The sequence below is a fragment of the Thunnus thynnus genome, chromosome 13 (assembly GCF_963924715.1).
Source record: "Thunnus thynnus chromosome 13, fThuThy2.1, whole genome shotgun sequence".
In the NCBI taxonomy this organism is placed as follows: Eukaryota; Metazoa; Chordata; class Actinopteri; order Scombriformes; family Scombridae; genus Thunnus; species Thunnus thynnus.
The window spans coordinates 6,104,503-6,128,963 of NC_089529.1; the positions used below are offsets into that span (position 1 = coordinate 6,104,503).

General features: G+C 41.2%; 1 protein-coding gene across 1 annotated transcript in view; it reads right to left on the bottom strand.

Moving 5' to 3' along the window:
• The window catches only part of spns2 (SPNS lysolipid transporter 2, sphingosine-1-phosphate), a 67,973-nt gene extending 48,034 nt beyond the window's left edge, over positions 1 to 19,939 (bottom strand). Inside the window, exon 1 of the mRNA XM_067607461.1 lies at positions 19,384 to 19,939. Coding sequence (XP_067463562.1) covers positions 19,384 to 19,615 — 232 coding nt within the window. The 5' untranslated portion in view covers positions 19,616 to 19,939. The remainder of the gene's footprint in view (positions 1 to 19,383) is intronic.
• Between the last annotated feature and the right edge of the window lie 4,522 nt (positions 19,940 to 24,461).

Here is a 24,461-nt window from a genome sequence, read left to right on the forward strand (position 1 = left end):
GATGCCATCATGAGGTGAATGGCACCTGGCGCTTAGCCAAAGGTAGGACAGAGAATATGTGCTCATTACAACATTAAGTGTGTGTTCAATGCAGCTAGCATGCTGTCAAACCCGTAAAAGGAATCTCATAAAACCCTTTAAACACATCGTAAACATCAGAAGATGAAGATGAAGAAGAAGATCAGAGGGTGATAAACTGGGGTTAAAGAAACCCCTTTAAAAAAACATACAATTTTAAGTATCAGTAAACAAGAAGCTACAAGTCTCATCAAATGAATTCTTCTTCTCTTGAGACCACCAGCTTGGAAGGGTTCAAAGTCCTGTTTTTATTTCTAAGAAAGAAAAGAGGAGAGAAATAATGCATCTCTATCCTAGAACTCCTTGCAGTCCAGATGCAATGTGGTGTGCTTGGTGGTGCTAGCTGGCTCTCTGTGAAACTGGCAGGCTGGTCTTGGGGATTGCAACACAGCTCATGAAAATGGAACAGCGGCATGACTAACATTTTAAAAAGCTAGCAGCCTCTGATCTGTCTGCTCCTCTCCTCTCCTCGGAGCCCAGCAGACCAGCATAACCTTGCATAACCTGACCTCCAGAGTAGTGCACTGGTGTCTTTGTAACTGTCTCTCAGCAGTGACTCATATGCATCATGTCCTTGTCACCTCTGGGATTTTGTCTTGGAGGATGATGATAAAGATCAAAGCCAAGCAGGTAAATGGTTGCACTCGACATGATAGCTGTTGTTGAGTCTGTTATCTTTGGAACTGGTATTGCTTTGTCAACAGAGGAACACCGCAAGTTTTAAAGATTTTAAAGGTGTGATGCAGAGGCAGGTTTAGGTTGGACTATGAGCTGGGAGGAGAGACATACGTCAGATTCCTGTCATCTGAGTCAAAGCACCTGCTCACATTCTCACACCACGGGCAGCATTCTTGTGCAACAACTCTTTGCTCTTGTTTCCCTTTCATAATTACCTGACTTAAAGTCAGTACTTGCATGCTAGTTATCACCCAGTTTCAGCGAAACTCACTGTTCAGCTACATCATCAATAAGGAGAATCAGAATTTCTCAAAAGCACATAAAAATACATACTTCAATTAGCTACATCACCTCTGCTTCAACAGGTAGAACTGTGTTCCTTGTTAGCAGTTCCTACAGCAGTGAGAGCACACAATATGGCAATTATACAGTAACCGCTTCAGGGCAGCCAGGCTCAATTTAGATTTCTATGCAGGTAAATCTCAGTTTGCATCCAGTCCGAGTGAATGTTGGACGAAATCAGAATCTGACAGCATATGTCACATTTCATTTATACACCTCGGGGATCTAGTTAATTCTCGTGTCCGAGGGGACTTAAAAATAAGAAAGCAGGTAAGGGCTTTGCTGAGCTGAGCTGATTTGATCTGCCACCATCACTCACACACTGCCACAAACACACACTTGAAAGCACATATAATCCTAAAACATATCACGTTGTCATCCCTTCATGACCTTGGCAGACAGGTTGGCTGCGACAGTGACTCTGCCCCCCATGTCAAGCCCGTCAACCAGCAACAACGGTGTTTAACACTGTACTACACAACTGCAGCTGTACTCTAATTATCCTGGAAGAAGTGCCCCCCGCCACACACACACACACACACACCCACACACCACCCACACACACACACACACACACCAATGCATACACACAGCCTGCTGGGAGGGGGATTCCTACGCCAGATGGTGGAGCGTCCCTCCTGGACACTGTCTGCATTTGTCTGTGCCACACCCGTCTACACTCACGACACATTTATCAGACAATCAATAAAAGTAGAACTGGTAAATTAAAAATAGGAAAACAGAGCAGTGGATGTTAGATAAAATAGAGCCATATAGCCACTGTGTGATAAAGTCATGTAGGGACAAATCCAACAGGATTAGATCTATTAAAAAACTATACGATATACATAACATTCTGTATTCAAGCAGCTACATGTGTATCCATTTAAATAGGTGATAGAAGTCAGATCTAAGCAACAGTGTTTATTGTACTGGATTCAAGTGCAACGAGCTGTGTAATGAACTGTTCTAATCTGTAAAGGATTACAGAGAGCCAGCAGCTCTGTGTTTGTGTAGCAGCCTATCAGTACTATCACCTCTACTCTCAGTGAGGCCTTTTAATGCATGTCCTCTGTTTCTCTTACATCTCTTATTCCTTTCAGCGGCACCTCTCATTGTCTCACTCTCTTTCTCTTTCTTCCCTTTTTCTCTTTCAGGCAACATGTTTTTTCTGACTTTTAAGGAAGTGTTAATGATCATGTTTTAATAAACGGAGGGAATCAGTGATGTATCAGATGATGAGGTAATACAAAGACGGACCCACGCCCAAGCAGACAGCACCCAGTTTAGTTGCCATGGCAATGCTTGTACGCACACTAGAAGAGATAAAGGTCGAGAAACCACAAAGGAACTCAGCTTTACAAATCTACAAACTGTCTTTTTCTAATACTTCCCTCAAAATTCCTCATGGCAGCCGCCTCCGCTGTTTCTAATTCACTGTGAATATCAACCTTTCTGCAACAGGCTTGTCTCTGCTGAGGTGTTCCTAAATGACACAGGTGATTATACAATGCCAGAAATACCAAGAGCAATACCATAGCAACAGTGAAAAGAGGGATATTTTACAATATAGCTATATACAGTATCAGTTCACCACTGTGGTTGTGACAACACTGAAAATTTAACAGCACTGATCCGTTCAATTGAACAATGTTAATGAGTTTCTCAAGTCTCAGGCCTCCAGGGGTCCTTGTTCATCTGAGCATGATGCCAAGCAAGAAACATCACAGGAATGTGGATCTTCCTGACAGCACACAATAACACCAGCTACTTGCATCTTCATTGAAGGTGACAGCACTCGCAGCAATGTACACTAACAGCTACCCTGTAAGCCACTCCCTCCCTAAAGTACCATACACTCCCTCAGTTCACCTTTACACCAAAAGAAAGCAAGCTCAAAGAAGTGGGTAAACAATGAGTCTGGAGGTTTTAAAGTCATTTATATTATTTTATATTATATTTATATTCTAACTGAAAGCTGCCCTTTAGTACATTTGTTTAGGGCTCGTAAAATTAGTCAACCGACTTGTTTTGCGGTATGTAATAGCACAGTTTTATGTATTCTTTGTAGCTTAAGTACCCCTTGCATGGATTTCTTGTGATGCTGAACTGTACACACTATGCGGTCGCAGTCCCTTACGGCAGTCTAAACACAGAGTTGACACAAAGTCGGGTGCAGTGTGGAGCTGAGACTTATTCCACCCTCTCATAAAGTCCGCCTTTATGGCCACTTTTTTCAGCGTAGCTCAAGAAGAAATGACTCAAATTGGTGAGCATACCACAAATGCTGCATTTACAGCAGTGAATGGTGAATGATCATTCTTCAATATGAATAGTACTTTCATTCACTCATCGCCGTTTCTATTATAAGGCCACCAGTTCACTGTTTATTTACTCTGCAGGCTGGGATTTGTAAACCAACGTAGCTCCAGAAAGAGAGGAAAACATTTTTTCTTTTTTTCTGTGGCATCATGCTCGCAGGAAGATAACAACACATAAAAACTCCAAACCTCATATTGACACCACCGCACAGGTATTTGTTGTGATTATTGGAGGTGAGCCCAAAGTCTTCAGTTAAAACAACACGAGAGCGCGATCCAGAGGAAACCTTTAAATGAGGATACAACATGCTGTTTCTGCAAGGCAAGCTTTCGTGTGGTGACGCACACTGCCGGCATTGCTCCTCTGGGACCACCATACACTCACAATTACACCATAAATGAACACACACACACACACACACACACACACACACACACACACACCACACCCATACAGCCATACACAGAGAGGACAGATTTCATATCAAATCCCCAGCAGAGACTGGTGGATCTCTGGCCCCCTGGTTCTATTTCTGCTCAGAGAAACTAGGCTAAGAGGAAGGAGAGAATAGCAGTCCAATTTAACAGCGACGAGTGTTAGAGAGAGACGCACACACACAGATAGACGAGAGGGGCAAAGAAATAGGTGGTAGCTACATCAGGTCAGACAGAGTTGAATTTTGTAAAGCATATGTTTCCATTGTTTATGTATATAGTATATGTGAGTATGTGTTCCCCTTTCCCCTGGTTTCACTGTGTGTGTGTCTGAGTGAAAGGGAGCCAATGGATGGAAGTCATTCATTCTGGCCAGAGTGTGACGGGCAGCGGTGAACCGCTTTGCTGATGTGGCCAGATCCTTCCCCTCCATTCCTGCAAAGGGGTGATCTTTTCATGTCTCACCCCTGTCAGTATAAATAGTCTGGGAGAGAGAGAAAGGGGGGACGTAATGAGTGAGGAGAAAGTGCATGTTTGGGGTTGTTCTTGTGACCAATTTTTAGAGTTGAGCATGTGAGAGACGGTAAGAAACAGCGCGGAGAGAGAGCAACAGAGTGCAGAGGGACTGTGGCCGGCGGGCTCCTGACCGACTGCTCTCCTCCCTTGCCATGTGGCTGCAGTGGGCGGGGGAGCGCTTTTTCCATTCCACTTCCTCTCCCTGCCACACAGAAAGGAAACGTGCTGCAGTGCAGATGTCTGGGAAACAGTGTAGAGCAGCCTGCACGGAGCTTGTACAAGAGATGGATTCCTCTATAAAATCAACAAGTCCCAGTCCTGCTTCATTGTTCATAGTCTAAAACACAAATGGGTTAGGGTTGCTATGTAAAAAAAATTGAATGAAATGAATGAAATAAAAAAATATCCATCTAAGTCATGTTAATGAAATGCAGCTACTGTCTTGATTGATGCAGAGGAGAAAACCCCACATAAAACATTATATGTATGACACTCACATTCTGGGTATTAGAGCAAATAATATGTTTATTTTCTTTGCACATTCATTCAGTTTAGTTGTTCAATTTAGTTTTTTGTGTTTTGATTCTTCTAGGGGTTGGCTAATGCTAAAAGAGTTTTGGGGTCATGTAGCGCTCTAAAATTGACATTAACGCTGCACAAAAAAACTCCTCAGTCATGAGTAAGCCTGAAAACTCATGGATGTATAATTCAAACTGGATTTTTTCAATCATATGTCATATTCTCACTGATATCTGTACTGTAACAACATGACCACACCCCCAATGCTCACTGTATTTTCCACTATTCCAAGCTTAAAATTCTCTCTGAAACCTGTGACTCACTATCATTATAACAGTTGTAGTCAAAATTAAAAGTAGATCCTAAAAAAAGTAAGAGTAAGTTTAACTGCTGGTTTCAGTTCATGTTTCTTTTTGTATTTTGCTGACTTTAACGTGTGGATGCCATGTCAAGAGTCCGTTAAATTTAAGAGTTTTAGTTTCCTTTAACTGTATTCACTTCCCACTTGTACTGCGATTCAAATAATCGCATTTGCTATAAAAAAGGAGGTTCAAACAGAAAGGAAAACTCGTCGTTTTAGTTCATGTTTCCGCTAATGTCAGCGCTTACAGATAGTTCAGAGATAGTTTACTAACCAATACAGCACTATCATACACCAAGATGAACATAATCAAATCAGAACTCCGGCCAGTGTGTGAGGATGAATATGCTGTTATTTCAGTCAAAAAACCTCTCACATTTGAGACAGCTTTCACTCTAATCTTCTTAAAATTTGATGCAGCCAAACTGGTGCAAAATCAAATTCAAGGCCTGTGGGTTTGCCAGACTTAACCACTTTGATTAATAGGCCTTTTGTTTTTTACCTAATTTTCTTTCACTAATCAAAAGCTTGAATTCAGCTCAAGGGCTGCGGTGCATTAGTCTCAGCCAGTATGTGCTAAATATTTGATGGTTGTAGAGAGGATGCATAGTGAAGCATCAAGGGAACAGACTAAACCTATAGCTCATCAATAATACATCCAGGGGCTAGCCCACTTGTTCGTATGAGATAATGCATTAGATGTATTGGAAAGAGATGCAGTGAAGCAAAGCAACGGTATTTGAGATGAGACTGTCTGACTGCCAGGGGATCTCCGTGAGCTGCACTTGTTCACACCAGCGTCTCTCAGGAATACTGAACAGCAGTTGAACTCAACCTTGAATGTGAACCTGGAGGAGTGTTATTGATGTGGAATTTTGAAATGGAGCCACATTAACCGGAGAAAATTGTTGAGAGAGGCTTAAACAGCGTCCGGTTTTATTGAAAAGAGAAGTGATATTGACGAGCGATTGGCAAACTCACAAAAAATGCCCTGAGTTTATAACCAGTTTATATTTAGCTGGCTGAGTCTTAGTCCATTTAAACATGATCCCAGAAACCATCCTCAATGGCACAACAAATATTAACACACATGTTGTCAATGGCAAATATAACCAGGATGAAATGAGCTCTCAAGTTGTCAGACAATTATAACCAAAGGTCAAAAGCAAGCTATCCAAAAAACACCGCTGGGAGTCAATTTGATGCTTATTGATGCAAGGGGTAAACAAAGGTTTTGATATATAGTTTATCCTCAGATCTGACCCATTTATATCATCAACCCAACACTAGACAGATGTATTATACATGATTTGCCTATATTGTCCTTTAATTCCTCTAACATTCTTTCATTTACTTTAAGATATGAGCAATGGTGGGAAGTGCCGCCTTTCATTATTGAATATGAAACTAGTAGAGTCGCTGTATTTGCGTAATGACATTCATTCATTGCGATATAGAGTGGGTGAGAAGAGGGTTTGCATGGGAAATGTTTTTTTCAAGTAATTATGTAGTAATTTCTAGTAATTTCTAGTGTGTTACTGAAAAGGATAAAAGACAAAAGATATGTGACCCTTTTTTCAAATTGTTTCAATGGTTAGAATGACAGTGCCACTATGCTCATGTTTAGCAGATAATGTTTACAATGTTAATTATCTTACTTTAGCATGTTGCTAACATTTGCTAATTCGTAATTATTAGGCTACAAAACAGATACAGATACAGTTGATGGGAATGTTTTGCAGTTATCTGGCCATAAACCCAAGTATTGGACTAATTAAAATTTTAAAGTGATGATAACACACAAGAAAAATTCATGCCAATTTCATGCCAACTGACCCAGCAGTTGTTGAGCTATTTTAGTCTGGACCAAAGTGACCAACCAACCAACCAACCAACAGATGGACACACAAACAGACTGACTAACCAATTGAAATTGCCATCCTCATAGACACGCTGCTAATGTGGCTAAAAATACACACAGAGACACACACAAATACACTACACTCTTGTCTCCACCATTCTGTGTAATGTAGGGTTATGTGAATATATGGACAATATCTCCATTAAAAATTACAGGTAAAAGTTCACTTGTGTTCACATATGTGTGTGTGTGTATGCGTGCAGCAGACAGCCAGCACCAGCACATGTGAATCTGAGAAATCCTGTCAGTAATCCGAGTGTTTTTTTACATAACAGTGTTGAGGATTAAAGTCATTATGTAGTGTTTTCTAATGAGATTTCATTTCTCCACTCAATTTGACCTCTGGTCTATGTGTGGTTATATTCTCTCTCAATATGAGGATGTGAGGAATCCGTTATGGGTGGTATTGAAACTGCTGCAAAATTATCATAAACTGTACAGTCAAGACAAGCTTTGTTAGATTAGCTTACTTAATAACACTCATTTACACAATTAATTATCTGAAGATAAAGCAGCAGGCTGTAAAATTCTTCATTTTTTGATACTGTATCTTTCTACCTTAAAAAGAATATATTTCTGTGTTCTCTGCTTGACACCTGACTCATCTACTTCATCTGACTTACCCTTGATTCAGCCACAGCGTGAACTGCAAAGCGTAACTATAAGATGTCCTCAGGCTGTCATACTGACTGTCTAGACCCGCATGCTGTTTCTTGAAAAGAGAGGGTGCAAAGTGATCCCAAGCCATGATAAAAAGACAAGAAAATTGGTTAAGATTTGTATTTTCAGCTCAGTTTAGCATCAAAGAGCTATTTTCTATGGACAATCACAGTGCTTAAGCTCCGTAAAATGGGGAATACAGGGAGACAACAGGGCTCCATCTTATAGGGCTAATATTTATGGCACGTTGTTTTTGGCTTTTACTGTTCAAGAAGAAAATCTAAAAATTTTGAACTGACATTTTTAAGAATTTTTAATTGGAATGGTATTTTTTGGTGACAGAGAACAAAAGGGACTGAACCACAACGATTCATTCACAGCCTTAAATTGTGCGAACAGACTAACGTTGCGACACTCCTGTGTCTTCATCAGAGCCAAAGTGGACAAAGACGTGAGGCAAACAACACATGTAATCAACCTCACTTTTTGGTGACAATTAGTAAAGAAAAGAAAACCAGATACTTCAGTGTCATTAGGAACTAACTGTGTCTCGGGTTTCTTGAGTCTAGCCCTGGGATGTCACCACAACCATGCCACGTGACTTATTGTCCATTTTGTTACAAGGCTGTTCGACTGGATCAAGCAGATAGTAAATATGACAGATGAAACAAGGAAGGGCTTTGCTTCTGTTCCGATGCATCAGTCACAATTCTCCGTTGCAGCCACAACTACTCCATTCGGGCCATAACTAATGGGATATACTGTATCACTCCCATCCAGTACAATTTAGCTATGTGTGTACATTCTACCCTTCTACAACTATTTCAACACTGTATTGACTCCTGGGAGTTTAGAGATGTGTAAATATGAATGCAAAACATGTTATTTTTCCATCTTCAGGTTTCCTCCTGAATTCCCATCAGAATAGCAGCCAGAGGGAAGACCAATCAAACATATGAATGCATTTTTATTCTGAGATGCCATCAAGGTGACCTCTCTATAGTTGTACACACATTACTCAAAAGCAATAACTATCTGACTGATGCCCCTCGCACACTGTGTCTTCATTCAAGGGGAAAGCCGCTAATTTCCAACTCAATTTCAGCCCGGTTATGGGGAGGACAGTTTAGCTAAGGCTGTGGGCTTCATCTTTCATTGTCTCATGAATTAGATATGCATCTCATTACTTCCTCTGCTATTTCATCAAACACTCTGAGAAACCCAAATATGTCTTTTTGCACAAACTTATAAAGAACGACCCCAGATACCATATTGAATCCCTTGTGGAAATTAAACACAACCCTATTTCTTTGACAATGTGTTTGAACTCATGATAAAAATAAAGTATTTGACCCCATTTCCAACAATGAATTCGATAACATTTCAGTCAAATTTCTCAATCATATAAGGTGTCACCACATGAGGTGTGTTTGAGCTCTTCTTGGCATGGGAAACCACACCAAGCCATCTTTATTGTTCCTCTAACTTCCTCTACATACCGGGCCTGTTTCATTAAAGAGCAGCCTACATACCTACAGCACAGTACACAGCCTAAGGCCTGACACACTTATCAGTCAGCCATTAAACTATACTGAGAAATATGTATTAAGCTTTGCACTGTTGTGCAACCTGAATGACAACATGGGCTAGTCAAGTCAAGTCAAGTCAACTTTATTTATATAGCACCAAATCACAACAGAAGTTATCTCAAGGCACATTTCCCAATTTACAGAGACCCAACATTCCCCCATGAACAAGCACTTGGCGACATCGACAAGAAAAAACTCCCCTTTAAAGAGAAGACACTTCGAGCAGAACCGGGCTCTAGGTGGGCGCCCATCTGTGTTGACTGGTTGGGTTGGTAGAGAAAGAAGGAGGAGGAGAGGGGAGAGAGAGACGTAGAGAAGCACAGCAACAACAATGATAACACTAAAACAATAATAATAATAGAAATATGACTAATAATAATAGTAGTAGCAGTGGGTTTCAAGCTGGACCAAGGGGATAGCAGGTGGTCCGCAACCGAAGGTTACCTGAGAATGCACAAAAATCCTAGTGGTGCTGGAGGCCAGGGTAATGCCATCCAGAGTAGCTATATTATTAGATAATGTGTTTCTAAGGTGTTTAGGGCCAAACACAATAACTTCAGTTTTGTCTGAGTTTAGTGCAGAAAACTGCAGGTCATCCAGGTCTTTATGTCCTTAAGAAGTGGACTGATTGGTTTCATATGACTTCATAAACATAATTGGGTATCATCTGCGTGACAATGGAAATTTATGGAGTGTCTCCTAGTAATATTACCTACAGGAAGCATTAGGTAAATAGTACTGGTAAAAGCACAGAACCTTATGAAACTGATTGATTTCACAAGGACTGAGTGATTTTACCATATTTTTGCTTATACTTAGCCAGTAATTTTAAATGGGACTCTATGTCGCCCACCCGGACCCCAGGAATACATTTGACTATGGTTGCTGGTGTCTCCAACTTCACGTTTCTCACGATAGAGCTGCTAATAATCAGAGCTGGTTTCTCAGCGGGTGTGTCGCTGAGTGGTGGTGAACTGTGGGCTTCTGCTTAAGGCCATGCTTCCAGAAATTAAACACAGAACATTTATTACATGTACCATTATCACTAAAGGAGAAAGAGGAATAGCTAAACATAAGACACACCAAGCAAGAGAGAGCAGGTCAGTGAAGGGCCGAGAGGGAAGCCATCGTTAGCTGGTAAGCTAAACTGCTAAGATAAAGTAGCTAGCAGATCTGAATAGCGTGTAACCAACCGAGCGAGAGTCGCTAAAAGAAGGAGAGAACCAAGAGTGCTTGAGCAGAATTAGTGTAAGTTTAAATGTAGGGCAGGTAATTATCCACATTAATGAAGAATATAGCAAAATTAACAGTAACACAGCTGGCAACCGGAAATGTGACAACAAGCTTACCGCAGCACGTCAGCAAGGGCTACTGTGGTAGTCTGCAGTCTTGTCTCTTGAACACCACTAATAATCTAATAATATCTATATCATGTAGAAAAAAAAACAATTGCAACAACCACATTCAGCAACAGATTCAGCCAAGATGTATAATATTATATGTTCAGTGTTATAAATACATGAATGTCTTTTTTGAAGTGCTGTGGTGACAGCCTGCCTGCAGAGTTATGCTTTTAGACATTAACCAGTAAACGTTTATGGTGCTGGAGAATCAAAATAACACTGTAATAATTTACCCTGGGCAGTGACGTGTGACCAACCATTCTGGTGTACAAACCTTATCTTAGCCTGTCATTGTCTAATAGGGGAATTCTCCCACAGTGCAAACAGAAAAAAACACAGTTGTAAAAGTCTACTTGCCGCCTAATCAAGCTGTGCAATGCCACGTTATCCAGAGTTTAAATTAGAAGCTGGACTGATTGGAAAAGGTAATGTGATGCTGCCAGACTCTATAGTCCAAAATTAGGTTTAATATGCACATGTATCACATATGTCATTTGTCTCTGTGACAGCACTGATGTCTTGGAAACACAAAACCAACACATTCTCATAGGAATTCAATCCTAAGTGTGAGCCTTTTTACAGCAGAAAGACACACTGAGGGCTTGTGTGTACGCGTGTGTGTGTGTGTATCCACCTCTGACCCAAGGCATTAACAGAAAGATCTAAGTCTTTGACAGAGGTCAGCGCCCTCATTCAACCCTGGTTTTTCCCACAAACACAGTAATGCATACGACAAACACAGTAATGAAAATCCTGCTGCAGTCTCATCTCGCTCTGACGACATGACAGATAACCACAAATGAAATCAGAAAAAGAGCTGATGAAACATATTCACAAATATGCGCAAACACACACAAGACCTCATCCCGGGCCTGATTGGAGAAAATAAAACATTACGTAATCCCTCTGCCAGGCTCGACTGTTTGCTCTATCACATGTTAATTGGGGAAAAGATTAAATTTTTCCTCAATAAGGAAGCTTTTCAAATATAGGGCTGCTGTAAATAAACACTCTAAATATTATTCTAGCAGCTGTGGGAGCTTTCAGAAGCTGAGAGCTAATATTACTGCTAGCTGCAGGTCTGCTTTCACAACCGCAGGGTGTAACAGGTCAATATTAGATTCCGATCCTCTCAAGAACAACTTGTTAATGTGTCCGAGAAAAATCCAATTTCAGTGTGTCTCAGGACATTACAATTTCATCACTTGTAACAAATTCCAAGCTGTTGTTCTGTTGATCAATATTCAGGGTCTCTGAGTGTGTGTGTCGCAAGGATATGAGATAGAGATTCAGTGGTCTTCCATTTCCATTTCCCCACCTCAAATTTCGGTGGCCTCCGCCAAAGCACTGGGCTCAGGGGAACATTTGAATATGACCTTCACAACACAGAAATTTCACTTGTTTGTGTTGCTTTGTTTTTTTTTTTTTTCTCCCTGTATTTTTCTCTTGGTATGTGTGTTGAAATGGATGTGAATGTCACAGAGTGTTTTGGGTGGCTGGAGGAAAGGGAAATGCGCAGAGTAGTCTAAGCAGCGAAAAGGTCAGCCGTCTGACAAAATAAAAACCGGTCTGTTTTTGACTCTTCTACTGTAAAATAACACACAATTCTACTCTTGCTCAATGTTATCTATAACATTATTAAGGTACAAACAATCCAAATACCTTTGTATATTTTATTTCAACAACATCAGCAGGCTGTTCAAATTTGCAGTGCTAATCAAAAGAGACGGAATGCAGGGAGTGAGGAAACCAAATTTTTTCCTATCACATTTTTTAAACAGGGATGAGCTGTTATTTGACAGCGTGTCAAACACAGCAAAGTGCACAACACATCCTAAATCTCTCCTCCTTCCTGCAATCTTGCCCTCTGCCTGGAGAGACGAAGTACAGCGCTTTCTGCAGGTAAACACTCCAATCTTCGTAGATAATGAGGCAGGAAGGGAGGGGCGTCTTTTAAACACGGGGGCCGATTGCGGTTGGGTGCTTGGAGAGGCCGGGAGAATCCCTCTGCTTTTGCTCCTGACTCAATCTCATTGTCATTCCAACTCAAAAACTGGACTGAATTTTATCAGATCTTATGGTTGTAAACCTAAAGCAAACTCTGTAGGTGGAAGATACAACGCCAAAGAAAACAACCCTTTATGTGCACACACACTCCTCTGATTGCAATGATTATCAGGCTGCCACTCACCTTCACGTGTCAAAGATTAACAAGCAGCTTGAGCAAGCACTGTTGCCTTTTAAAAGTTAACTCATCAGGCTACTAGATGTCAAACACATAAGTATGTAAATGATAAGAAAAGGCTTTGTGTGTTGAAACAGCCACTCAGATCCTTGCCTGATACTGGATCTTGTTAAAAACATGACGCTTTGTTCTAGTGCTAAATGGATGTGGGGATCTAAAGCCTGGCCAGCACTGAGTAAAAATATCCTCTCCAGAATGCAACACATGTAATGGCCTCATAGTTGTGATGAGTGATGGTAGGATACAAGGCTGGGGTGATGCCTAAATAACAGCTGTACAAAGGGGGAAGAGTCAAAGAGTCACCCCAAAGTGACCATCAGCGGGACCATGAAACGCTGCATTCCTAGTCGGGGGTCACGGGGTAAAAGCTGCTGCTGCTAGGGCAGTGCGTCTGCTTGATGGTGAAATCTGGAGTAGCCACATGAAAGGGTGTGCACTGGCAGAGGAAGGAGCTCCGTCTAATTCCACTGGTTACTATTACAGACGTCGGCTAAATCGGAGCCTAAAGAACACACAGACTGTTTTCTCACAGCAGTGGGAATGGCACTTTAGGATATAGACATAAAGAGATTACTGGGAGATCTGTGGGAAAACAGTCTGGAAAAGTCCACTTGGTAGGATATCAAGTAATTGTTAATGACTCAATTTTATAACATCTGTTGAATAATGTCAGTATTTTGCTGTCAACAGTGAAATAAAAGATGTTAAGATTTGGGGGGGGTGGGCGGGTGTTGATGTATAGTAAAAAATGTGCAGAAACGATGATGATGAAGGATTCTTACTGTACAGCGCAGTTTGTCTAATTCAAAACAGCTCAACATCAGATGGAAAAAGCAACTGCAAGAAAAAGGCAGTAACCCTATAAAATAAATTACTAGAGGGCTCTCCATCTTTTTTAATGCCTCTGCTATTGTTCAGAGACCTTTAATGTGAACGCTATAAAACGAGGGAGGGTGAAATTGGGAGAAGAGTCAAACAAGCAACAGCTAAACCCCAAAGCAACTCAAGCATGGCCCACACCGCCTCTCACACAGTTTAGCAGTGAGGAGACACTTCCTCTATTGTCTTTTCCTGACATATCCCACTACATAATCCAACACTTGTTACTGAGAAGATCCGCGGTGACGGCTTTCAACCAGCAGCTAAAAAAACCCCAAACTTCATAGTTACACCCTTATCTAATTTTGTATCAGCATTAAGTTTGATTAATACTTGAACGTCCCTGAAAAACACCAACGCTTTCTTCACTTCTCTTCTTTTCAAGCATCTGTGGAACTGAAAGCTGTGCTGCTTCCTACATTTTGAGCATTTCACAGCAGAGAGAATGCTTTAGGTTGGGACAGATTGAAAGAACATGTAGAAGGCAGGAAATACACTCAACATTTACCCTGCCTTTTGCCTTGAGTGGAAATGGTAATGCAGAGGAATGCCCTGGAATAGTGAGGACAGTAATAATGAGTGACCACAAAGGAACCGGACGTAGCTATCAGGAATGAATCTGCATAGCTTGTCAGACTGGATGGATGGCTACATCTTTCTTACTGTGTGACAAAGAGCTTGCCTTAAGAGGATTATTACCACACGGTCATCTGTGTCTATAATGCAAGACTCCAAAAGTTCACATGCAAAGGTCCTGCACTTGTCCAAAAGGATGTGACCCTATTTTGGGGTATTCCTAGAGTGACAGCTTGACTGAGACAACTCAGCTTAAGGTGCCTGGAGGAAGCACTAATCTGCAGCTCCCCAACATTCCCGGTCAGATTAGGCTGCAGTCAGTACCCCTAAAATTGGCCCTTTGCTGGCTGAGAAGGGGATGACTTTGGGTGCACACAGGGGGGTGGCTAGAGTTAACGGAGATCAGGGTTGACTTACTTGCCAAGTAAATAACTTTAAATGCAGAGTGTCTGCCTCACATATCCTCATATTCAAAAAAACAGCTAATCCCCTCTTTATGATAAGCTGTCGAGGAGCTTGGACTGTCTGCTGTGGGACTACAGAGAGACCAACAAAGGATTTAAGGTTTCAAAGCCACCTCAAATTAAATTAAACGTAGTGGTCCTCTAAATCTCAGAGCTCTTATGCACTCTAAAATGCAAATCGAATATGAGTGGCTGTGGGTTATATGGCTGATTCCAAAAGGCTTGACACAGTGACCCAGCCGGGGCATCGTAATTCATCCAGCCGCTCTGGCCGCCAATCCAATCTTGGTCAGATCTGATTTACCTGCATTCTGCTATTTGGAAATGCTATGAGCAGTGAGTGATCGACCTCCTCAAGCAACCACACGTAAGGACACGCTCAAATGTCCTAGACGCTCCTCATTTCTGTCTTGTCTGCATCAGACAGTCGTAAAAAATGAGTACAAGCTTCTGAAGGAGAGTCCCAGGTCAGATTTGACCCACCAGCTGAACAGCTGAGCCTAAAGTCAAACTCACAGTGCTGTCATTCACACCCTCCTTCTCTTCGGCATCCCTGAAACTTAATAGCGGTGTCCTCTGTGCCTGTTCACATAAGTGTGTCTGACAAAAACCAGATCACCTGTTCGTTTGCCAATCCCACAACAGAGAAATATGAAAATTGCAGAAATTTAAACTGCTTGAAACCCCTTGATGATCCCAAGCTGAACACACTGGATTACAAAAATGAATAAATATTGAAATTGCACTTAAGACAGGTAGAAAGATCAGTTTATGGGATGGAAAAGTAAATACAGTCATTTGTTTTCATTATAGAAAATGTAATGGAAAGAATCAAAGGTAACTCACTGTTAGAAATTTAGAAATATATATATTTACATGCATTTTATTACATGACGTTTACTTTCTTCCTTTGTGATTCAAATGACTCAATACAGTGTGTTTTCCCTCATTCTAAAGCCCTGCTATGATCTAAGAAATGCCTTCCAATATGTAATTACTTTGTTTTGAAGCTGTCCCTCCTCACAAAGTGGTGGTATTAAATATTCAAGTCTTGTATAAAGGATATTGGCAGTAAATCTGTCAAATCCAGAACAAACAACCTCCCGTAAAAAAACACATTGCGACTTCTCCCTTCTTTTGTGGTTCTCACCATCATCTTGGATGTCAAATATTGGAACCATAAACTGCATTTTTTACGTATGTGTTGTTTTTTTTATTTGTGTGTGTGTGTGTGTGTGTGGCTTCACCTCCGACACAAGGGATTAACAGAAAGAACCAAGTCTGTGACACTGCTGTGCAATGCTGGGTGCAATTTTCCCATCATTGTTGTGGAGCAGAATAGCCCCGGTGTCTGGAATGGTCACCCTCTGTCTCGGCGACAATGCTTTAGTGATCCACACACACTACAGTAATGGCTGTTGGTACAAAGACCTTTTGACGTTGTGGGGGGTAAGAGGGGGGTGGCATCGCTCCGGCTCAACGCTGCCTGCATACTGCGTCCACTTTCCTCTGCCTCTGCAGCAGCCGGCCCCTCCCCTCACAACTCCCCTCTCTCATTCAGCCCCTCTTGGAATGGTGGAGGGAAGCTTTTCTAATGTGTGTTTGCTTTCTGTGGATGTGCGCTCATGCTTGCTTAATTGACATTAAGATCTATGAGTTGGGATGCACTTTGGGTACCTGCTACTGAAGGGGGTTGAATGAGAAAAAGAAAGCAGGAGAAGAAGAAAGCGGAGCGGATAGAGACGAGAAGCTCAAACGGGAGATCGAATCCTGATGGTGCATGAGGAAGAAGGAGGCGGCAATGGAACGGAGGATAGGAAATGACCGTCAGTTTGTAAGCAGACAAACTGACACTTTATGCCACCTACAACAGTCTAATAAGCTCAAATATTGAATCAGAAAAAGACAAAATTTAAGACAGACATCTCATTAGTCAATAACTAAAATCCCCCATGATATCTAATATAGTGCACCATATTGATATTATATTGACGTATCACGCAGCTCTGCCTCGACACACACACACGCACTTGGAGAAAACACTCTGCTACCAACACAGATGCGCTGCTTCCACAACCTAATTACTACTGCAATGTAGCTCACACAGCAGGAGGGGAGAGAAAGCCTTGAAGAGAGATAGAAGGAGACGGAGCAAGAGGGAAGATGACAGATAAGCTCATGCCGTATGTTTTAGTTACGTTGGTTGCACATGGTTGCTGGTCCTCGTTCTGTGCGAGGGTCTGGTGCACATGCTGCCCATGCATAATGCAAAACAATCGAGCAGCGTTCAGGTGGGATGGGAAGGGACCCCTCTGCGCCACATGCACTCAACACAGCCTCTCCCCACGAGGGTTAGCCCAGGCTGCTGCATCTCTCTCCCCCCCCCTCACCCCACTCCTCCCTCCCTCAACCCCATCATCCCGCGCTCCCTTCCTTACCCCTTTTCCCACTTTCTCCTCATCTCTCTTCAGTCACTCTTCCTCCTGTCACTGCACAGCATGCGCTCAGAGGTCCAGCAAAGTTAACGGCTTAGCAGAGGATTTGAACCCTTGCTATTCGTAAGATATTGTAAAGAGCAGAGGCAGTTTAGAGGATCATGATGGAGAGGACAGACGAGAAAAGAGTTGTTTCCTCTGAGCAAAGAATTTAGAGGTGTAGGGAGACTTACTCATCCATGACTGAGGATGAAGATGTGGCTTTTTTCAAGATATCTGCTCTGACTGAGTGGTGCTTGAAGATGCTAAGATTAGATATGCCACTGTACATCAACACAATCTTAGCGTGGCTGTAGGTCGAGCAGCTAAAAGCCTCGCGATGCAATGATCATTCAGGTGCCCAAGGCTTTGTGGCTAAACTCTTTACAGTTGACAGACTGGACCTGCAGTCTTCAGGATGATAAGATGTAGGCATGTGACTATTTAAGTGAACACATTGTTCTGTTTGCATTAGCCACTCCTTTCTGCCAGGAGCCACAGAGGAAAATTCAACATTGTATTCAGATTTGTAGATTTCAAAAAGATTCATATCTGATATGATATGTAGCAGCTAATAAGTCAAGACGTAAAAGGATACTATAAATATCACAAGTATACTATTTTGTGATTATATCAAGTTATTAGTCAATCAGTAAGTGCATCAGTATAAAACTGCATTTCACTCAGGAAAGCATCTCTTTGTACAGAAAAATCTACTCTCCCCATGAACACACTTCCCTCCATTCTCCACTCTGCAGCAATATCTTAACCCATTCAGTGCCACAGTCCAATGTCCAAGCTTTGATAAGTAAATACAAACACAGTCACCTACATACAAAGATTAGGATAAAAGTCTTAGTCATTTACCAGAACAATGGGTTACATAACTCTTGGCGTACAATTAGAAAATGAAATTAAAATCATGCCAACACAGCTACTTGATAGAAACATGATGTAAGAAGTGGACTATTTTAATGAACTGATTCAGTTTCATATCTCTTTTAAAAAAATATTTTCCTTCCAATATAGACTGAAAAATATTTTGCTTTTCAAAATTTGCCCTTTATCTTACTAACTTTTTTTTTTAACATCTATAATTAGTCATCTTTGTCACAATTAGTCATCAATTCCATAATTAGGCCCAAATCAAACTCTCCAATAGCACGGGCTTAATTTCTATCTGTAAACCAGGGTGCTTGGTTCAATATACATATCTCAGTGGGAAAATACAGGACGCTTGAGGAGGATTAACACCACATGGCCTCATCACAGCATCTCACAGAGAGCAAAATACAGCCTATTAGATGTGGACTAAATCGCTCCCAGAAACGGCGAGGAACTAATGACTGATTCTTTATAGTGATACGCTCTCTCTCTCTCTCTCTCTCTCTCTCTCTCTCTCTCTCTCTCTCATTTTGCAGTCTCAAAGATGAGCCCACAGCGACATCTCACACACACACACACACACACACACACACACACACACACATAGTGCAAAAGCATGCAGTCAGGTTCTGGATGGAGAGTTGATCGCCTTAATTGATCGATCTGCAATTATCTACCAGCCCGGGGTTAAAAAAAAAATCAGCACTGTCAAGCATTTTCCTGAGTGATAGCGAAGACATCTATCTGTTTGATTTAATCACACTTCACACATTCTGTACAACCATGAAAACACATAACAGCCTGGTGGTTTTAGCAGATTGTCCACTGCATTTAGGCAAGCCCATTGTTCCGCCCGTCTGAGCTAAGGTGAGCTGATGGCAGCTCTTCACTGACTGACACAGCTCACAGGCAATTAATGCATGTACAATGTCCAGCAAATGAAGAAAGATGCTCTATTTTCTTTGCTGGAGTCCCTTTGATTAATAAAAAAAATCCTGTTCTAGCTGTGACAAAAAGAGAAAAGACAGGTCTCTTACCGGCTACAGTGTATCTATCCATGTAATTGAGGACGTTCCCAAAGCTGAGGATCCCGGCAGCAACAGCCGGTGAGCGGCATCTGAGCAGCGCGGCGCGGAATTTCTGCCCCGGTTTGCACGGGTGAAGGTCCGGGTTGGATTTCAGTGCGGGGCTCATGCTGCCCGACAGCGTGCGCACCTCATCCGAACTACTGCAGCCTTCAATCTCACATCCATCGCTCTCCACACACATTTTTTGGCACGAAAGATCCAGCGCAAAAAAAGAAAGAGAGAGAGAGAGAGGGAATGGAGAGGAAAATAGTTCAACAAGGACCAGACTGAGCGATGGTCTGAGATTTCAATTGAAATTAGTCGCAATGAAATTGTTGTCTTGAGTGTTGAAACGCAGCAGCCGCTCTTCTCGGGATCATATTTTTCTACCAGTGTGCACTGACGGCTGGGTTGTGCGCTCCTTAGTTTTTTTTTTTTTTTTCTAAGGACCAAGTGCTGTGGGGGTGTGACCTGGCCGTAACTCCTCCCCTGTAGCCCTGCAGCGAATGATGCACCTGATACCGCTGCAGATGCCGGAGAGTGGTGTGGTTGGAAAACCCTCTCTGTTATTTTTAAGGAGGCTGGCGGTTGTGGGAAATGAGTGGGTGGGTGTGACTTTATTTATTTATTTATTTATTTATTTAGCCTTTATAATCACACTTGTAAGGAAGCAATTGACTGCAGAAAACATGACCATTACTAGGCTGCTACTGAATAACTAGGCTAATATAAGTAGGTCACTCCTGCAAGTCTCATATTATTAGTTTAGGGTCCCAAATAGATCTATAGGTTAATTTGTGTATTTTTTCTCTATATATCTGAAACGCAAAGACAGCATATATTCATCCTTGGATTTTTTTCATTAAGGACGTGTATTAAAGCTTAATACAATGTGTATTAAACCTTCATACAATGTGTATTAAACCTTCATACAACTGTGGTGGTGACTTAGTCCAATAGACCATGCATGGTATAGAATATATAATTATATTACTAGTTATCAGATTTTGTTGTTGTTGTTATTTATCTGTGGGTGTACAAAACATACTAATCCAAGGAATAGCATGTTAAAGTGAGAATACCTATTTCCACCATGGTCCCACATGTGAAAAGATATATAAAATACACTCAACAAAAACATCATTGCAAACTAAACCAAAAAATGAATATGCATGCAAATACACTTAATAACAAAAGCAGATCAAGTAAAATGTTATTATTAATCTGTTATTCTGCTGCTCCATAAATAAACTCTCACCTGAGCTCTATGTCTTTCTTATTTTGTCTTTATATTGAATAAAATCTTGCTCCTCAGTGCGCCACCAGTATAAAAGATGAAAGATCTACTGGCTATATTATGTACTCAAGTCACCTTACATAAACACACACTGGCATGAGTATAGACAACTGTAAGCATGTCCACTGATAATACTGTACATGTGATGTAGCATCTGTTGTTCTACCCTGAGCTGTACAAGCAGCAGTCCCACACATCTACATTCATCAATACCAATGAGAGCTTATGGAGGTGCATTTACAGTTGTGAATACTGAATGATGTTATATCACATCACCTGTAATTTGCAAATTACTTGTACTTATTTGTAATGTGCAAAATACCTTGTTCTGCAAAGCAGCAGGTGCTAAAGTTCACTGGCACTCTTAGACAATATTCTGGCAACAACATATTCACAGGAGAGTGACCTGTCTAATATTATCCATAAATACCTTACACATGTCAGAGATACTGTTTCGCTTCCGAATTTCACTTCTATTACACACAAATTAAAAATGATCTGGTCAGATGTGTGGTAACTCCTGTCAAAATGTTGGAAATAAAATGTCACATTTGAGTTCAGAAAAGCCCCCTGGTTATTTGGCATTCACCACAAACAATAGGCTGTGACAGAAGCGCAAGTGACGTTCAGTTTCAGACCTTCACTGCTGAAGCCATAGACACAATAACTGTAAATGAACTGTATAACCCATTTTAAGGTGAAAGCAGCAGTGTATCACTGTTGTACACTGAATACATGGAAATTAGAATTTGTCTTCTTCTTCTCTGTGCTTTGAAAGGGCTATTTTTATTATTAGGAACTATGGATAAAGGTCTAATCACATGTCAGTCTCATTTGCTTTGTAACCAAGTGATTTAAAAACAGAAAAAAAACCCCAAAAATCTGTGATATTGAACTTTCTCTGATATCCAGCATTCATGGTGATGTGCTGAGCAAGTAGGTCAATAGCTCCTGGGGAACCACTAGTGTGACCTTGAGTCCACAGTAAAGACTAACTCCACACTGTGGAAAAAAACCTATTTAAGACATGTCTACCAGTTACTACATCTCAAATCAAATGATTAGCTTCACACTATCTGTCTGAGCCCGAACTGCTAATCAATCTCCAACTCCTTTTCATCTGTTGGGTTTCCTACACTGCGTATATTTGGGAGATATTTACACAAAAGACAACAGTAGAGGTTTAAAAGGACAGTGACAATAACTGATTAGTGTAAATGCAGTACTGAATTTTAAATTAGTCATTTTTTCATCAGCATAGCAGTGTCATTAGACCACTGGTTTTTCACTCTGACCCAAATATCACCTTGTCTTTAAACTCTGACTGATTGTATATAGTATAGTATAGTTGGTCAAGTTCTGTATAAGTTAGGTCCCATCTAAAATACTAGTTGTAAGATGAAAGAGATGAAAAAATAGACATAACCAAAAGTTTGTTGTTGGTCCCCCCATTACACATTGAACTACTCTACAGCTGAAATGATTCGATGATTAATTGATTGACAGAAAATATCTATATTATATGTTATATAAAACTAATAGTTTAAGTAATTTTTAATGCAAAAATTCCTAAATTTACCCTTAGCATTTTCTAAAATGTGAATATTTGCTAATTTTCCCAATTTTCTATAATAGTAAACTCAACATCTTTAGGTTTTTGACTTTGGTCAGACAAAAAAAGTCATTTGAATATGTTAACTTGGGCTTCTGGGAATAATGATTGGCATTCTTCACTATTCTCTGACATCTTATATATATTTATATATATACAGTATATGTATTTCATAGAGCTATTGATAATAAAAATAATCATTGGTTGCAGTCTTACAGTACTCCTACCTTTCCCTCACTTTTGTGTGTGCAATTTGATAGAACACTACTAAAAATGAACACAATGTTAACCAAAACACTTCAGGCCTTAAAACTGGATTTTGACACAGTCTTTCTTTGACCACAAGATGGAGGACCTGTCATAGTTGATATTGTACTTCAGTGGTGCAAATTTCCAACAAATTTCAAATTAATCCAACTGTATAAACCCAAATGATACCGAGTAAACCTGGGCCATGGGTGTGTGAGGTCACTGGGTAGTTTCCCACTTTGCCTGGTTGGTAATCCAGCCTTGTCTGTGAGCCATTAAGTTTTTGTAAGTCACATTTACTTGTACATCATTCACTAAACAACAAGCTGTTTTGGGCACAGCGGTCAGTGGAGGCAGCAGTAACGCTGGATGAATCCTACTGTTGGACATGTTTGTCTGTGGCATTCCTGGTGGTTACAGAATAAACCTAGAGAGGGAAAAACATCTGGAAAGATGAGTACAAAGCAGCTGGCTCAGTTTCTGTTGTTTCTGTACTCATCTGACAGCCACCACTGTCCCCTGTGTTATTATAGTCTATAACAGCGAAGGCACAGAAAGACTTAAATGACTACAGGGACTTTGGTCTCCACTGGTCCCATAAAAAAATTGGATATAACTCCCTTAGTTGATGCTGCTATGGGACAGTTAGGTTTTCACGGCACATTGTGTTGAAGATGAGCTTCTGAAATAAGTTATGATGATTGCAGCACCAGAGTTGTTGGATGACTGAGTGCAAGAACAGGAAAATTACCTGTTTCTGAATGGCTGGGAAAGGTCCAATCCTGCATGCGGATGAGTGTTTCTGTGCCATCTGTGTTCTGTCAGAAAGCAGCCAAAACATCCCCAACTAATTGTTAGGCTATTCCATTGTGCACACACAGCTATTTTGACTTTGCCAAGATGGGAACCCCAAATTGTCCCCTTAACTGTAAGCCACAGAAATTGGATTGTAGGGAATGTTATTATTCTGAACCAAGATACTGGTGGAATTTCAACAGAAAGGTGAGAGGCAGAGAAATAAAAGTGGAGATGTTGTTGATTTAGCGTGAGTACAGAGTTCAGTGCATGACTGAGAGGTAGGCGTGTGAGGGGGCATTCCTGACAAGTGTAGCTAGATTTCTCTGAAAGCTGGCCAATGGCTTTCTTCCTGATGAACATAGCCTACTAATGGCTGTGTAACAGACATCCTGGCGCCTTTTATTTTATCATATACTTCACTGTAGAAACAAAAGCATATATCCATTGCATATAAGTGAAATACAATCAAGCTTTTTGGGAGGGACGTAGATAAGTGGAAGAATAAGGAGGATAAATCCTGGCATCTGTCAGGGAGAAGGCTGGGCGCTTGCCTGGCTCTGCTCTGCAGGCGTTTGGCATTGTAAGGGTATCAGAGTTGAGGTCTGAATGCATTCGCATGCACTGAGCTAAACTGTATTGTTTCATCTATTCTGAAATGTGGAGGTCCTGCCAGTAAAACCTAAAGCCCCTCGCGGTATTTGTTTTGCAGAACTAGTTTTAAAACAATCATCCACTCACTTCCCGATACTGTCTTTGATGACTGAAAATCCCCTCTGTTTGACTCTGGAAAGTATGATGCAAACAGTGCAGCCTGGCAGGCTCAGCAGAAAATGATCAAGTGATACTGACAAGAATTGCTTTTGTAACTCAGCAGAGTGACATCCAGGATAAGAGAGGATGCAGGAAAAGAGAAGAGGGCCAAAGCCGCCCATGGTCTCATGCGGAGAGCTTAGGAGGGAGCCCCAGTAAATAGTTGTTCCAGTCTCCCTCTCTGGACCCCCTGCCTCCCCTCCTCTTTCTTTGGGATGTGCTTGATATGCTGGTCATGTCTGTGGGATCCTGTGTGTTTTTCCATCGCTCAGAAAGGCTTGG